Source organism: Bactrocera dorsalis, chromosome 1 (genome assembly GCF_023373825.1).
Source record: "Bactrocera dorsalis isolate Fly_Bdor chromosome 1, ASM2337382v1, whole genome shotgun sequence".
NCBI classification, from domain to species: Eukaryota; Metazoa; Arthropoda; class Insecta; order Diptera; family Tephritidae; genus Bactrocera; species Bactrocera dorsalis.
The window spans coordinates 97,164,662-97,182,670 of record NC_064303.1 but is presented as its reverse complement, the minus strand read 5'-3'; the positions used below and the strand labels follow the sequence as shown (position 1 = coordinate 97,182,670).

General features: G+C 31.9%; 2 protein-coding genes across 4 annotated transcripts in view; both read left to right on the top strand.

Annotated features, from left to right (window-relative positions):
- The window catches only part of LOC105228764 (bone morphogenetic protein receptor type-1B), a 234,288-nt gene that overhangs the window by 155,471 nt on the left and 60,808 nt on the right, over positions 1 to 18,009 (top strand). The window contains exon 1 of one of the 3 annotated variants that reach the window (XM_011208716.4): positions 2,461 to 4,739. The exons of the other annotated variants lie outside the window; for them this stretch is intronic. Coding sequence (XP_011207018.1) covers positions 4,706 to 4,739 — 34 coding nt within the window. The 5' untranslated portion in view covers positions 2,461 to 4,705. Of the gene's footprint in view, positions 1 to 2,460; positions 4,740 to 18,009 lie in introns of those variants that run through there. 3 annotated transcript variants of the gene reach the window in all.
- Positions 11,609 to 13,203, top strand: LOC115066357 (protein disulfide-isomerase). Its single transcript, XM_029551338.2, has one exon. The coding sequence runs from the start codon at positions 12,778 to 12,780 to the stop codon at positions 13,183 to 13,185; it is 408 nt and encodes a 135-aa protein (XP_029407198.2). The 5' UTR covers positions 11,609 to 12,777; the 3' UTR covers positions 13,186 to 13,203.

The window sequence follows — 18,009 nt, the reverse complement described above, 5'->3', positions numbered from 1 at the left end:
CATGGTTGCGATTGCCAGATACATACATACATATGTATGTACCTATAAAGAATAATAATAAATGCATAAATATACACACAAACAGACATTTGGATTTATGCTACTCCAGCCAAGTCGAGAAATCCCAAATAAATGTAACAACAATAACACCGGAGTACAATAATAAAGAAATGAGAACGAAAAAGTAGAAGAAAACATATTCATACAAACAAACATGCATACGAGAGAGCATTGTGGAGCATATGCATTTGTTTGTGGGTGCAGGGTAAAACGTGAGCACGTAACCCCACTCACAATTCACAAATTTACAATTCTACCCACAAGTAAACAGACACACGCATTCACACTCTCCACTTACACGTGTGTGTTTGTGTGTGTATTAATGCTCATTCAAGTTGAAAAACAATTTATTAACAAAACAGTATTATAACTACAAATATACTCCAATAACTCTACACACATGCAAACATCGAGATATAAGAGCATATTCACACGAGCATAAATAACTTTTCGTTGGATACTCAGAGTCACATTTGGTACTCGCTGACTTATCAGTTGGCGTAAATCGCTTGGGAGCGTTTATGCTCCACTTTTGCACTCACTCTCCTATTTATTTGCGTGTGTGAGTGTGTCGTGTTGTTTGGGAGCCGCAATGTAATGTTTTTGTTGCTACGCTCAAAACTTGTTTGGCGCAGAGAGCGGCATTTGTTGCTCCTTTTAATGGAATATGCTCGCTCTCATATTTGCTCATGCTGTTTTAGATACATGGAGAAAAATCAGTATTAGTTTTAATAAGGTCTTCTTTAATATTTTTATTTTATTTTTTTAATTTATTTTAATTTTTTTTTTTATTTTATTTATATTTATTTTTTCATTTTATATTTTTCTTTATATTTATTTTTATTATTTTTTACTTATAACGGGCTTTTCAATGAGAGCGCTAAAACAAAAACGTTTTGGGATATCAATGAAATTCTTTATTTCTGGAAAAGTATATTTGATGTCATTACGTATGGAATTCGATCAATTAGACCCCCACAGAAAATAGTATAACAGCGACAAATCGCACGACTGAGGCGGCCAATTAATTGGGCCATTTCGTGAGATAACACGCTCACAAAACTTAGTTTTCAATAAATCGATTGTTACATTCGCTGTGTGGTTTGTGGCGCCGTCCTGTTGGAACCACATATTGTCCAAGTTCATATCATTCAATTCGGGCCAAAAATATTCGTTTATCATTGAGAGGTAGCGATTCCCATTCACAGTAACGTGCCGGTCTTAATCATGATGAAAGAGGTACGGTCCAATGACGTCGCCGGCCCATAAACTGCACCAAACCGTAATTCTTTCGGTATGCAATGCTGACTCATTTTTAAGATGTTGCTCAGCCTAATTCTCGAACATACGACAATTCTGGTGGTCAAGCGGCTTCAGTACTTGCGTCCATTTGATCTTGTAAGGATGGGTCCCGCGATTTTTCCCAAAATTCGCCACAACCACGTCACAGAGATGCCCAACGCTTGATAACGACGTATGAGATTTGGGTCTTCCTTAATTGGTGCGTTAGTGGTAGCAATATTCTCGTCACTACGAACACTTCTTTGTCTCACTGGCACGGGAACATTTTGTACTGTGCCTGTGGATTCAAAAATTTTCACTTGACGCTCAATTGTTGATCTGATAGGACGATTATGATGACCGTAAATTGGACGTTGCGCTCTTAATGTTGAGGCCACTGAGTCCGAATTTCAGTAAAAAATTCAAATAATTTCAACTCGTTGTTGAATCGGATATGTTTTCATGATGAAATGGCAAGCCTAACTGAAGAGAAATGTCAAAAGAGCGTCTACTTTTGCAGTGTCCCTATTGAAAACCCCGTTAATTTTTGCTCTTTTGAACGGTGAGGACGTTTTTCAATTTTCCTATTCAGATTAAAAGCCCTGTATTTAAATTTTTTGTTGAAGGAAACTTGTCAAAAAAACTGTGATCTTCTAAAAAATAAACAAAAAAACGTTAAATTGTATATCCTTTTGATACTTTCCAACGCCGTTTTAACACCTCGAGCATTTAAACTGAATATGAAATATTTTTTATTGTGTAGTTTGTTTACTTTGTAATGCTCCCACTTTTGGGGCGAGCGCCAATATTATGCTCGCCTTGCTCTGAGCAGAGAGAACGAAGATTTCAACAAAAATTACGCTCTTTGTAATGAATAACCGAATTCGGCGCATTGAACCGACCGGCCTAGCTCTGCTGACTTGACTGTTCGCCTGCGTATGCAACACACTGTTGTTCTTGGTGTTTTTGCCTTGCCTTGCCTTGGTGTAGTATCTGCTGTATGAGCAAAAGAAAATCAAGAAAATAAATAAAAATGGTATGAATTCGTATGTATGTGCGTGTATATGGTGGTGACTACTGAGCATTCGGTTTGTTGTGATGAGATTGCTGCCTGTTGCATTCAGTACCTGATATGTCGTACGTGTGAAGTGACGTATCTACCGGTAGTTCTGTAAACGAAGGCAACTCGTCGCGAACGTTTAAAGATTTATTTGAATATTTTAAGAAAAATGTTCAACTCTTAACACAAAAGTGCTGATAATTTTTACGAAAGTTTAATTTTGTATAGCGGAAAAATACAAAAAATCAAGCGTGTGTTTTTGAAATCAATAAATGTTAATTATTTATAAGAATTTATGAAATTTGTAAAGCAAATATTTTCGACGAAATTTCCAAGCCAATTTTCAAGTGGAAAATAATTGAATTTTTTATTGTGTGCTATTTTTGACTACAAGCGACGTGTTAGTAAATAATTTTATGCTACAAATTTATAAATAGTTACTGCAATACATTGTTGTTTGTGTTTTCTAAACTGTGCGTGGCTCGGTATTGCAGCATAAATAGTGTAATGCCCGAATTCTTTAAGTTCAATGAAATAGATATTTGTTTCGTGTGCATTTTATCAGTTTGAGATATAAAAAGTAAGCGCGCTAAAGCTGACAGCTTTTTTCACCACTCTGTGTACGCGCAACAAAGCTGCGACGATTCGACGTGTGTTGTTATATATTTTTTTGCTTTTATCAGCGCGCGCGTGTAATTGACAACAACAAAAAACGTATGTTAATTACAAATTGAACGAATGTGTATAGAAAATGTACATAAATAAATGGTAAAATACATACATATTTATGATTGAGTTCATATTACAAAACAAATACGCGAGCTAACGGCATATTTGACATTGCGTTGAGCAGGAAATATGCTTGTGGCTTATGACTAAACGCAAATTGCGAGCAACATATGGAGCAAAAGTAAAATCCAGCAACAAAATACCACACTACCGTTAAATAAAACGAACACCACCGTACCGATCGGGCAGGCACGAGTTCCAGCTACACTTGGATTAAATTTCACCTGATTTGTATCGTCACCTTTCGCCTATAATTAAACTCAACGTGATCACGCGCTCACACTACGCTACGTAGCGCATTAACCAAATTGCAATACGCAGAAAACAACGATAACAAGTAAAGAATTAAAACAAAAAAAAAAAATTCTCACTAACATCCTTTGGCGCACATCCATCACAGCCGCCAACTCCACAAATCCGCTTAAGAGCTGTGAAATAAGTGCGGCGTAACAGCAACGAGTAGACGGCAGCCGACAGACAGTAAGCTGCAGGCGAGAAGCTGTGCAAAAAATACGAAAACCAATAACAACAGCAAGGAATTGAAGGAGCTACGGGGCTCGTAAGCGCATAACAGATTCGCGCAAAAGACCCATAATTTTAGTGACGCCACACAATCGTCGACCTTCCGACGTCGCGCCTCCTCATACGCCGGCAACGTCAACCACCATCATCAGCATCTACGGCAACAAAAGCAGCACCACCACCGCAGCCACTTGAAGCCGGCGACCTTTTCGTTAGCCGCTTATAAGCGTGTGCACCTTTTGTGAGGTTACCCTGTGCCTTTTTTGTTATAACTGATCTTCGGACGTACGTACGCTCGCCAAACGAGAATACGAGTATAAGAGGCAGCATCAGCGTTGTCGCCAGCCTGATCACAATTGTTTTTGTTGTTGTTGTTAGTGTTGCAGTTATTGCTGTGATTATTATTGTGTGCTGCGCGCGGCCGCCTATTGTTGATCACTTTAAGCTGTCGTTCGTTAAAAAATTATTGTTGTTGTTATTGTGCTTGCCGTTGGATTCCCTCAACTTGAGCGTAGCGAACCTTGGCCGATCGCACGGCCATACAGCCATACAGATAGACAGACAGACATTTATTTATGAGCGCAGCTCTCGTATTTTAAACGGTGGCGACGATCTTCCGCGCTGCACGCCTGTAACTATTCTACAAAACAACAACATACGCACACACATAAGTGTTATTGCCATGCTCCAGCAGTAGTTGTTGTTGTATTTGGTGTTTTGGACATTCGTTCTGTGAAGGTGCAGCAGCCGCTTGGCAGTTAAAAAAAACGAAAACAAAGCGTGGCAGAAGAACAGCAGAAATACAAAAAAGAATTAGAGAGGTCTGTAGACCCATTGCTGTTATTGTTAAGTCTTCATAAAAGATTTTAAAGGCCAGCTTGTTGTAGAGCCTGTTGCAGGCGATCACAGCGAAGCCAAAAGGAAGCGAAAACAGCCGAAAGGAGAAAGAACGAGAACGAGCAGCAGCCACAGTCGCAGTCACAGTCGACAGTAATGGCGCCGAAATCAAGAAAGAAGAAGGCACATGGTAAATAATAATAATAAATTTTAATCTGTTTTTATGCGCTTTTCGTTCAACCTTCAGACATACTTAACAGACACATATGTTCTTGTTCGATTGCCTTACTCGTTAAATTCTTAGTCTTTTTACTTAAGATTTTTACATTTTTTTAACTTGTGCATTTTGTTTTTTCTCTCCGTTCTTCTCTGTTTTTACCGTCCATTTGTTTTAATGCATTTTTTCGCATTTTTCTTAATTGTCATTTCATATTTCGTTTATAATTATAAGATTCCAATGTGGCCACGGGAGAATGCCACAAATTAATGCCCGATTTAGTGTTGTTTTATTGTTTTTATTCAAAATTAGCGAATACCTGTCTATAAAGTTTTTTTTATTGTTTATATACATATACTTCAGACATATTCGTTGCGATCATTTCGAAAAATACTTCTAATAAAATTTGTGAGGTAGGACTTCAAGGATATTGCACTGGTTGATCGGTAATTTCGAAAGAAGAAGTAATTCTTTCTCTCTAATAGTCTAAAATATTAGCTCCCTTTCCGATCGGAGCTAAGGCTTGGTTAGGTTAAGTGAAGAGTTCGACCCTAACAGGAATCTCACTTGGATAGCTTGTAACGTGGTTTTGTGGTACCTAAAACCGATAGAGTATCTTGGGCATATAAAAAAATTTGTTAAAGTGGATAATGTCAGTTTGGCTATGCTTCCTGGTTTGACCAAAGCAAGATTGCCGACTTATTTCAATCTCAGCCAATGGAGGAGAAAATGCCCGAGTGTTTCCACCTCACATTCTTCCATACAATCAGACAGATTGCGTCCGACCAGATGCCTTAGCGCATGAATGTCTAAACTAAGTCTCCCAGCCATTACAAATAAGAGTTTTATAAACGTTCATACCGTCATGTTTTTATTGTAGTTGTACCAGCTTGAAGTCTAGTGATGAGCTAATGATATTTAGCTGCATGATTATGTTCCTATCGTTATCCTATAAAAGTTATGTTTTTAAAAATCAATCAAGGATCCCAATGCTTATTGATCTTATACCTCAGCGAACTACTCATCAGAACTCATTGAACCAAAACCATAACGTCCATCATTAGACTTGGAATCAATCAAATTCTTATTTGAATCTTCATAAACTTAAAACTTCGTGCGATCCGCATGCGCTAGTTGAAAGCTAGCTCCTGCGCGAAGAGCGAGTACCTTTTCGCCTAGAGTAGAACGCACCAGATCTATTGAACTACTTGCCTTGAGCAAAGTTCATCTTGTCGCAATCGTAGGAATTCTTACTGAACATTAACCAATAGGCATCTATAAGGTAAGGCTAAGTATCTTGGCGGATGTCAAATTTGTATGGAAGAGGGTAAGGTGGAAATAGCAAAGAACTTTCTCCTCCATTGTCCAGCCTTTGCACAATTGAGGCTGACACATCTCGATAGTCTTACCTTCGGCAAACCAGATGACATAACTGAAACTGACATAAGCGGCACAACAAATTTGTGATACGGTCAAGGCGCTTTGTAAAGTGAAGTGTTTAGGCTCCACAAAGGACCGGCGTTCTAAGCTATCCAAGTGAGATCCGTGTTGGGATCGGTACCACAAAGGACGGGCGTTCTAAGCTGTCCAAGTGACATCCGTTTTGGGATCGGTACCACAAAGGAGCGGCGTTCTAAGCTTTCCAAATGAGATTCGCATTAGCATCGACCTCGTAATCTAACCTAATAACTAGGATAATCTATTAATTGAGATTCACTTTGAAAGTTCGAAATCATCTGGTTCGTAATAAAACTTATGTGGTATGTACATAGCCGAACTTTTTGGCTAATGCTTGCAAAGAAAGACATCAGGGGGTATGGGTTTTGTTGTCCTCTTGCTGTTTACTGTTGGTCGCTTGAACCTCTCGCGAGTTCAGGAAGCACTGTTAAATCGTTAGTACGTAAAGGTTCTTCTGGCCCAGGCTGAATCGTTAAGGTATAATGAGCACGTTATCCTCAGCAAGGTTCTACGCTTTTCAGTTTTAAGGGTTCAGTATAGTCAACGTCCATTAATGCCTGCGGTGTATAGTGTTATGAAATGATTCGAAGGTAATTTTGAACCAGATCCCAACTCGGCTTAGAACAATACTCTTCGACTAGCTTTACCTAGTATTTACTTTTTCCTACTAATGGTTAGTGATATTTGGAATAATTAAATCTAAACAAGCTTTCAGGGCCTTCGAGCCTTAGCATAATTAAAACACTCGTTAAAGTTGGCACAAAATTTGATGTCCTTTCACGTGAATTATTTCTTCTACTACTTAAATTCACATTCCTCATTCACTGCCAAAAAAACCCACAAAATAAAACGCTTTGGCATTGTAAAATTAAAAATTACGATCCCACAGTTATATCAGCCGCCAATAATCTCATGAACCACCGGTGAATGTTAAATTTAATGAAAACCCATAAAACGCTTGAGCGAAAGGTAAGTGATAGTAAAGAAAAAATAACAACAAATACGGTTTTTTCTTCAAATCATGCGCTTTAAGCAGTTCAAGAAGAAAGAATGGCATTAGACACAAACACTAAAGGAAATAGAGAAAGGAAAATACAAATATATTTGGGTGTATATGTGCATGATAAATATAGCAGAGAAAAAATACCAAATAATACCAAAACAAATGCACAATCAACGATCATTCGAACCGACAGGCCGTTTAATTCGTTTCGAACCTCGACTTTTCTCAATGCTTACGATTCAAATGTACAACAATAATAAATAGCATACACACGGGAAAATACAATAGGTAGAGTAGAGGTAAGGCCATACCAAATTCTTAGTCTCGATTTGTTATGGTCGTGCTGAGCATAAAAACTAAAGGTTTAAATGGACAGCAAGCAGTGGATTTGTAATAATATGCTTTATTTTGCTCGATTTCGTTTCTCTTACATTCGTTCTTTATAAACAATACAATTATTTCGAGTCGAGTGGTCAACGGTTGTGGGATTTACAAAAAAAACATGCATTTGTTGTTAAATATTATTTGTTTGATTTACATATAGTGTGGTGAAGTAAAAGAGCAACACAATTGTGAATGAAAGAAGCAATAATAATTAAATATTATATTTTTTCTGATTTTTTTTTTTAGAATTTTTTAGAAAATTATTTTAATATTAAAAAAAAATTGTATTTTTTTAATATTTGTTACGGAAATTTTTTATTTAATATTTATAATTTTGTTTTAACTTTGATTTTTTAATTGATATTTTTAATATTTAACTTTGATTTTTTAATTGATATTTTTAATATTTAATATTAATTTTTTAATTTTATTATTTTGTATTTTAATTTCATAATTTTTTTTTCCGTTTTGACATTCAAAACTTATTTATAATAAAAAAAATATTTTTTTTTTTAGTTTTTTTGGCATATTTAATTTCATAAACTTACAAACATACATATGTATTTTTGAACAAATCAAGTTTTTACTTCGTCTTTCACTTCCTAATACTATATTTTACTTAATTTGTTTATCAATATTTTGTAATATTATTCCATTTCTGACTTTTTTTATTACACCCTTTGAGATTAGATACTATTTTTATCAAAAATACATAAACTTTATGAGCATTGATAATATTGTTCAATGTTTTGCACATACATATGTATATCCCGATCACGTTTGAGTACAATATCACATCATTTATTAAAAAAAAACTTTGTGAAAAAATATCTCTACCAAAAAAACTAAAAATAAGTGTCATTCGACACCAATTTATATCTTAAAAATCAAACATACGCACTACTTGTATTGTTTTCAACTACACCACATACATTTATAATTTTTTCTCCCTATACCATTACGTGTGTGTTAAATATTCCTACACACTTTAAAAAAAACGTAACAAAGTATCGTCCTTTCCCAACATTTACCACAATGCGCACAACATTACGTCTTACAAAGTGCCATTTCTTGTACTTATTTGTATGTTACTCATGTTACACACGCTCGTTCGATCAGTCGCCCGATCGCTAGAACGCTCGCCAGCACGACCCGCCGTTGAGATTCTACGATTTGATAAATTGAAATGCGTGTTTGTTATAACGAACACATCCTGTTCTCCAAACAAACTGCATGTGTTTTTGTTGTTGTTGCAAGCGTAATGCAGTTATGTGATTGTTGCCTTTGTTGTTGTTGTTGAACTTCACACTGGGGATTTGTAATTTACTATTTTGCCTTTGAAAAATGTAAGGATCCAGCTGGAGTGATATTACTGATGTTTTGTTATTGTGGATCAAACCAGTGAAGTCATTAAATCTTTAGGAACTGATTTTTAACATTGAGGCTGCATTTTTTGTGTATATGTTGTTGTTGTAGAGTTTTGGATGGTGGTAATATATTTTGAAACAAAAATTTCAAATTTGTCATTTGATTGATAGTGAAATATTATTTGCTATTTTTTGAAAATGTAAAAATTATCGATAAACATTAAACGACATTTATAACCGGGTGTTTAAACGTTTGGCTGAAAAACTATGCGTACAGGCGCACAATGAATTTAATGTGTTATGTGTACTTTCACATGAAAAATGTTTCTTAATTATTTAATTTGTCATAAATTTATAAAATTAAAATATACAACAAATATTTAAATATATACATAAGTATATACATACATACATACATTCATATTATTTATAATACTAAAATAATTTTTTTTGTTTCTTTTTAGGTAAGTTCAAATGAAAGTAAAAAAATTATTCTTGCTTAAATTATATGCGGACTGAAAAACATATTTTTTGAAATGTAAGTTGCCAAAAAAAATAATAATAATAGAAACAAATAATTGTAAAATGATTTTATAAAAAATTTTCTACTGATTTTTTCTCTTACCAAAAAAAAAAAACAAATTAAGAGAAACCAAAAATTCTAAAATGATTTTAAAATAAATCTACTACAGAATTTTTCACTTGTTTCAGCACTAAATACTTATAAATGCTGCCTGTTTTGTCTGTTGATAGAATTCCAGTTATTTTCTTCAAGCAAGTTGCTTCTGAGATCACTATTTCTTTGCTCTATCAATTCACATGCTTTATTTTTATAACCAGCTGTGCCAATTGAAACACTGTCTTGTTTCTCACAATCTATTCTTTACAAAATTAATAGAAAAAAGTAGATGCAAGTAAAAGCGTATCTGGCATATATGAATTTTTTAAACTATTTTTCCAACTCGGCTAAGCATTGTAACTTGCTTTCTATAGACATATTCCGTAACGCATACAAAACTCTGAAAGGTGTTTCCATTTGTGTCATAAATACACCACAGGTGATCACTGAACGAGATTTTCTTTTGTCAGCAGTCTTCACTTGTGCTCGTTACACTGAATCATCTGTTCACCACAGGTACCAAATTGCATAAATCTTTCTAATGGTGTACACCTACAAAACGGTGAGGATTTTGTATTCAATACAATATTGTGCGCGCTGTTTAACGAATTGATTACCAAAAAAATAATAATGTAAAGAGACAAAAGCGCAGAACATCTGTTTTAAAATACTATAACTGTTCTAATTTATGGCTGTTTTGTACTAGAAAAATTGAAGCGCTGAGAAAGTCAGTAAGATTGTCTTCTAATGATGTGCGTTTTCATTTTTTTCGGTAAAATTTCTGCACATTCTTTCTTCATGTCGAATTTTGTTTCACTCTTATGAGTTATCGACTTTCAATATTATTGTTCTCATCTACATAGAATTTATATATTCAGTTGTTAAATAATTTGTGTAAATATGAATTTCAAGGTATTTCGAAGTGACTACACTTTTTTTAGTGAATTTAATACACATTTGCATATTTTTAATTCAAAACGAAATATTTTTATGAAATTATTGCACTTTGCGCTCACACTTTTATAGGATCAGTTTGGTATGTACTTTTCATATGGACTGTTCTTATTTAAATTATGTTTGTATTGATTAGCTAATATTAACTGCCAATAACGGCAGAAAACTTTTATTATATCTGATTGGCGGTTATGCTATATTTATTGTTACCTCTTATCGACCGGTTTTTTCATACTTCTAAATATTATCTGATAAACCTAGTTTTTCAGTTTGCCAATAAAGTTCAGTGGCTGCCAACCCTTCAAAAGCCCATCAACCAAACCCGGTATTTTCCTAGAAAAGGCGTACTGATTACAATAGCTATCAGTTGCATAGAAATAATTATAAATATAAATTTGCGTTGCGCAGGGTTTCCTCACATATTTTAATGCTTTTATTAGTGTTCATATTATTTATGATGTTTTGAATGTGTCGCTGATGCGTAATCTTATCTAAGAAAAGGTAAATAAATGTGTGAGCGAAATATTGTTAATGTTTTATTCTCTTGGCATAATGTATGTAACTATAGCATACATTTATTTATCGCACAGCGATACGCTTGATTTTCAGACAAGTTTATCGGAAACAATAAAGTCGCAACTTTGAATGTTTTTCTGTTTTCATTATGGCCAGATATTGTTTCTTTGAGTTATAAACATATTTTTTCTGCGTACTATTTTCAAATCGAATATTACTTCAATGTATAATCCAGCTGGGATCGTTGTTTTTTGATATTTGTCTATTTTGAATTGATTTATATTAAATATATTTTTTTCTTTCTAATAGTAATGAATCTATACTTTGTTTGTAATATTTTTTATTTGATAAATATTTTTTTTATATTTTCTATAATATTTTTTTTTTTTCTATAATATTTTTTTTTTAATTACATTTTAGTTTTGTTATTTTGTTATTTATACATTTTTATTTTTAATTTCCCAATTAAATTAAATATATTTTTTGTAATATTTTTTATTTAATAAGTAATTTTTTTATTAAGTGTTTTTTGTTATGTAATTACTTTCTTTTTAATTTCTTTGCTCTGACGTTTTTAACCCAACTGGTGCTACTATAAATTGTACTCTTCCCGCACAATGCAATTTTCATTCAAGCATCCGCCCATAAATCAAAATCTCTCCAAACAATAAACGTCATCGCTCACATTACACATATCCATACAAACATATGTACGTAATTAGATATTTTTCAAACGTTTTGCTCATTTCGTACGTTTTGCAAATTTTAATAAGTAACTTACTTTTTTGTTTGTTTGCATTAAGTCGTCATGCTGCGCTGTCTTCCGCTCCAGCCACACACACTTGCCAATTTGCTTCGATAACACACCTCAGTTCACCATACTCGTGACTTTTATCATACAGACATGTACTATATATCGATTATTTTTCGCTTGTTTATTTGCGTTTCGTGTTTGTCACTTTACCAGTAGCTAATTGCTTAAGTGACTGCCACGTCCGTCCAGTCCGTCCGGCAGTCGGTACGGTAACTAATAATGTCAGCAATTTCTGTCTGTCTGTCTGTACATATTTTGTGTTTTGTTTTCACCTTCGATTGTGCTATGGCATGCCTGCCAGTAAGTTGAGTGGTAGTCGCATAATTTGTCGTCATTATTAATGCTTAATCAGTAATTACCGCAAGCCAACATACGCATAATTAATTACAGCGCGAAGCTGAAAAAAATTAAAAAAATATATGTGTGATCAATTTTCACTCGTGTGCAAATATTTATGCCTATTCCTGTTTTTTAAACAAAAAAAATATAATTTATACGTTACACTTTACGCTTTAATGTGTTTATTCGACGTTTCTTGCCTTTGCTCTCGTGCGTAGTTCGCATATTTTTGCAAAATAATCGCTGTGTTTACTTTTTTAAAGAGGTCATTGTCTCTTATTGGTGGCGAAAGAATAAAAATTGAAAAAAAAAATAATAATTTTCGTACAATATTTTTTGACAACAGAAGCGTAAAATGCTGAGAAATGACATTAAATCTGCTTAGCTGTCATTTTAGTTGCGAACGCCGGTGCCTTATAAATGGATTTAAACTTAATCGATTCATATATTTCTCGAAGTAGCGCATAGGCTACTATAGCGTACAGTTGAGACTTGATTTTTAGTCAATAAACTTAACGAAATCTGTGACAGCGTGCTTACATTAAATATAATAGATTATGAAGTTCCTAATTTCTTCACTGCTACTGTTAGCTGTCACATCAACGCTTGCTTACGTCACTGAAGAAGAAGTGCCAAGCGAAGATGGCGTGCTTGTGCTGACTACCGCCAATTTTAAGGCTGTCATAGAGGCAAATGATTTAGTCTTGGTGGATTTCTACGCACCCTGGTGCGGTGCCTCCATCGCGCTGACACCCGAATTTGCTAAAGCTGCGCAGTTCTTAGCTGAGTGGCGTTCACCCATCAAGTTGGCCAAAGTCGATGTGACCGTCTCGAGCGAGTTGGACACATATTTCCAATTGCGTCAATATCCCACCTTGAAGTATTTCCGACGTGGCGTTCCCTTTGAGTATAATGGCGGTTATCGCGCAGCTGATATTATTGCTTGGCTTAATGCAGTCCAATGAATAAATAATTAGAAATATGTATTAAATATTAGTTTTTAATTTAATAAACTCATTTTTTATGTGCTAAAAATTAAAAATTTCCAATTGCTTAATTTGTGCTTTATTTTGACAGCAAACCGGAAGCATCTCAATGCCATATCCGTTATAGACCCGTGAAATTATCCAAAACCACAGCCAATTATATACTGATACACAGTTTTCACAGTTTTATTAAGTCCGCTGAGATATCCAGCGCTGTCATAAAAGTCCATTCAATCATATCAACTTTTCTCAAACTCTCAAACACACTGGTTTTGGCGTGTGGTCGCACTGCAATCATAACTGTTGTCCAAATAAATCTGTAATATGAGCGTGTGTAAATATTATTATTTTGACAAAAATTGTCAGCTACTGTTCAGCAAATGCAGTCAGTCGGCGTTTTCAATGACCATTTCAGGCTTTAACGCTTCGTATCCAACTCATGCGCCGATCCAATCGGCAATCAAAGTCGTCGCTGAAGTGTGCCAGTCCGTTATGGTTTGTGCTGTGATGCTTTGATGAGTTTTGCTGCTATTTAGCGTTTGCCAGTTTGTTTGTTTTGATTTTGTTGTAGTTTTTTTTTGTGTTTTTGTTTCCTTATCATTTGATTCGTTAATTTTTTGCCGGTCGTATGTGCTTGCAATTAAAATGAAGCGCTTAGCTTAAATTCAATCATCGCTTGGCAAAATGTGTTCAAATGAGTGAATCAAGTAATTGCCGGACAGATTGACAGTCGTGGGGCCAGCTGTCGCCAGTGCTGTGCCACTGTGGTGCGGCAGCGAAAATAAAAGTCAAAGCTTATTATTATTGTTGTTGTTGTCATTAATTGAATTGTGGGCCATTAAACAGGCAGCGGCATTAAGTGTTATATATCTTTTTGTATATAAAGTATGTGTGTAAACTGTAAGCCGATTTGAAAACGTGCAACATCAGCTGGCAGCAAGAGGAAGAGCGGTCCTTGTTTTTCACTCAGCTGATTTATTTATTTATTATTATTAGTATTTTCTTATTTTTCCTAACAACAATAAAGCCAAAAGTCAAGCTTATCTGCATTACATTTTCTGGCTTTTCGTATGTTTTGACACAATTTCTAACCTCAAACCGGATATAATTTTGAGCTTAGCGAAAATATGTGAAAAGCTTTAAATTTGAAGTAGTTAAAGGATATACATATAATGATAATTACACATGTATAATACATTTAAGAAATATACAGCTGTTTGATGACTTTTGCTAGTGAGTGGAGCAATTATATCGAAATCGATTACTATTCATAGACTGGATTGCCTATGCTAATTAGAGCGGATTAAATTAATACTTTGGGTTTATACAATGGGCTATCAAAAATAAAATTTAATATTAACAGTTTTTGAAATATTTTTTTTTTATTTATTTATGGAAATTAATTTCAATTCAATAAAAAAAACATATTTTTTGTTATCAGAAAAAAAAATTATTTCAATTTTAATAAAAAATAAAAAATATTTTGTAGTTTATTTATGGAAAATTTTTTAGATTTACAAAAAATTATAAAAAGTTTTTTATAATTATTTTTTTTTTTAATTTTTATTTTTTTTTATTTTTTTAATTTTTTTATTTTTTATTATTATTTTGTTTTTAATTTTTTTTAACATTTTTTTATTTTAATTTAAGATTTATTATTTTAATTTATATTTAAAAAATTTTGGTTTATTTATTATTTTTTATATATACATATGTACATGTGATTTCATTTCTTTCGATTTTGTCTGCAACGCGGCTAAAAAGTCTGTTTTTTTTTACACAGTTCCACTCTTCTCGGCTGTGCGCGTGTCGTGTCGTCACTAATCACTTTACTCGTCAGAGTCTCAACTTCTTCGGCTATAAAATAACAAAATACATACATACATACATATATGTATATTCATATATTCTCTGAGTTATTTCTATTTTTGTAGTCGCTGCCTGGAAGTTCATGTTTTTATAGCTCTTATTTTACATCTTGCTTTTATAATTTTTTTTTTATTTTTTCGTACATTTTTTATGTGCTTCCGATTGTACACTTTGTGTTGCAGTTGTTGTTGCTGCTATTTTACACACTGTTGTTTATCAAGTTGATGGGTCTTTATTTTGATTAATCATCAACAAATTTCAGCGGAATTGTTATTTTTAAATGCTTTTCATTTAAGAAACAAATTTCGTGCCTCCCAAAGTCAGAGAGATGCTTCGTGTGCGTTGTGTTGTGTTGCGAAGGTGTTTTGGCTTATAGTTTTTGTTTCATTTTTCTGCTGTTCTGTTTTTGTTTTTTCATTACAAATTAATGAAGTGAAAATTAGTGTGCGTCACAGTGTAGCTTTTCTGGCAGCACGCGAAAGTGTAAAGCAACAACAATGTCGAGAAATGTTGGAAAATGTAATTAGAACTTTTGATTACTTGTTGTTGAGTAGAATTTTAGAATTAATGCGCGTTGACAGGTGAAGGGTAGGGTGAGGGAAGCGAGGCAAGTAAATGTTAGCATGCAGACGTTTAAGATTAATTATTTGCGCTAAATGATTTTTGAGACTGTTTTTACATATACATTTTTACGGTTATACTTACATACATACATATACAAGTGTGTTTCATTATATTTTACAAATTTACAAAAATAGATATCTGTGTGTACAAAAAAACAAAAAAATAGGATAATTAAATTTGTAAAAAATATATTTTTTAGCATTATAGCATTTTGCAAAATCTTAAAAAAATAATACTGTTTGACAATTTGTTGTCTCTTCCAGTGACAGGTCAAATACATATATCGAAATCGATTAATTTCTTTGGAATATATTTTTTTTTTACCAAAAGCAATTTTTTGTGTAAATTTCAATATATTTATAATCTATTTAATTATAAAATAAACAATAACTCAAATTAATGAAAACACATCCGAAATTATATTTTTAATATAAAAAGATTTTTTATTTAAATACTTTTTTATATTATTCTATTTTTTTTTGGTTTGTACAAATTTCTTGTTTTTAATAAAAAAAAAAAATAATATCTCTTGTTGTTAATAATTTCTGTATCAGACTGTACATTTTTATTTTTTTGTATTAAATATATTTTTTTTAATATAAAATTCACAGTCTTTAAATTTCACTTCAAAAAATTCAATAAAATCAGAACATTTAATTTATAAACAAAAAAATGTGATGAGAAATAATTTACAAAATTTTATAAAAAATTTATCTAATCATTTCAATCAATTCAAAATATTAACATTCAAAATTACTGTTATTTTAAGGGCAATTATTACAAATACTTAAATATTTTATTTTATGAAAAATATTTTTTTTTTTTTAATATTTAATTTTAAATTAATTTTCTTTTTCGAAAAAAAATGTTTTTTTTTTAATATTTTTTCAAAAAGTTAAAGTTTTGAATTATAAATAATTTTTCGAATATTAAAATTATATTGTAAAATTAAAGTTTTTTCGAATAATAATTATTATATTTAAAAATAATTACGGTAAGAATTGCTTAAAATAAGTTCGTAGAAAATATTCATATTTTTGTTTTTTCTTTCAAAATATTCTTACTAAACATATTAAAAATAGTGTTTTTTGAAAATTTAGTTAACTATTGATATTAAGAAGGGAAAATTATTAAAAAGTTTGAAATATTTTTTATGAAAAATATTTTTCAAAAATAAATTAAACATTTTTTTTTGAAAAATAAATGTTTTTTGTTTCTCTTTTGCGAAAAAGTAATGTTTTGAAATATATGTAAATGTTTTTTTGAAAATTTGTTTTTTAATTTATCTAATTATTTCGGGAAAAAATTTATTTAAAAAATTTACAGAAAGAATTGCAAACACAATACTTTAGTTTTTTAAATATTAATACTAAATACATATATTAAAAATACTTGTTTTTTTGTTTGTGAAAATTAAGTTAACCGTTATTTATTGAGAAAGGGCAATTAAATATTAAAAATATTTAAATATTTAAAAAAAAAAACTTGAAAAGTAAACTATTTTTGAAAAATTAATGTTGTTGACATTTTAATTTTTTTTCGAAAAATTAATTGTTTGATATTTTTTGAAAAATTAACGTTTTTATTGTAATAATTATTTTGAAAAAGAAAAATTAAATAAAAAAAAATATTTGAAACCTTTTTTTAAAATTTTTTTTTTACAATTTTATATTAAAAGTAAATACGAATTCGTAATAATTTAATTTAAATTAAGTAAATAATTTTTTTTCGAAAAAATAAGGTTATGAAATGTAATAAATTTTTCGAAAAATAAATACTTAGCAGAAAAATAAAAATTTCTTCGAAAAATATGTTTTTTACAATTTTAAATTGCTTACTTGCAATATGAGTTCGTAATTAAAATTTATTAAATTTTTTTTAAATACTTTTTTTCTAAAAATAAATGTTTTTTTTTGATATTTTTTTCGAAAAATTGTTGTTTTGAAATGTTGAAATTTCTTCAAAAAACTTAAAAAAAAATGTTGACATTTTTTTCTTTACAATTTCAAATCGTAAGTAAACCACAAATAAATATGCGTTCATACTTCCTCACGCAGAAACGTATATCTGTATGTATGCACATTTGTAGGTAAATATGTATGTATGTAGCGATTTTAATGCGAAACAGCCATAAAAAATCAGCGCTTTGCAGTGAAGCATTTTAACGCATTGCAACGCTTCAAACGCATATCCTGTGAAATATTCACAGTCACAGCGCGCTGTGTTGCATGCGAAATGTGCACACATGTGCATTTATAAATACAACACTAGAAATGTATGTAGGTACACATGGCTGTAATATACATATGT

What these genes read in the sequence shown, in the direction of transcription:
- LOC115066357 (XM_029551338.2), top strand. Translation starts at nt 12,778, where the DNA reads ATGAAGTTCCTAATTTCTTCACTGCTACTGTTAGCTGTCACATCAACG.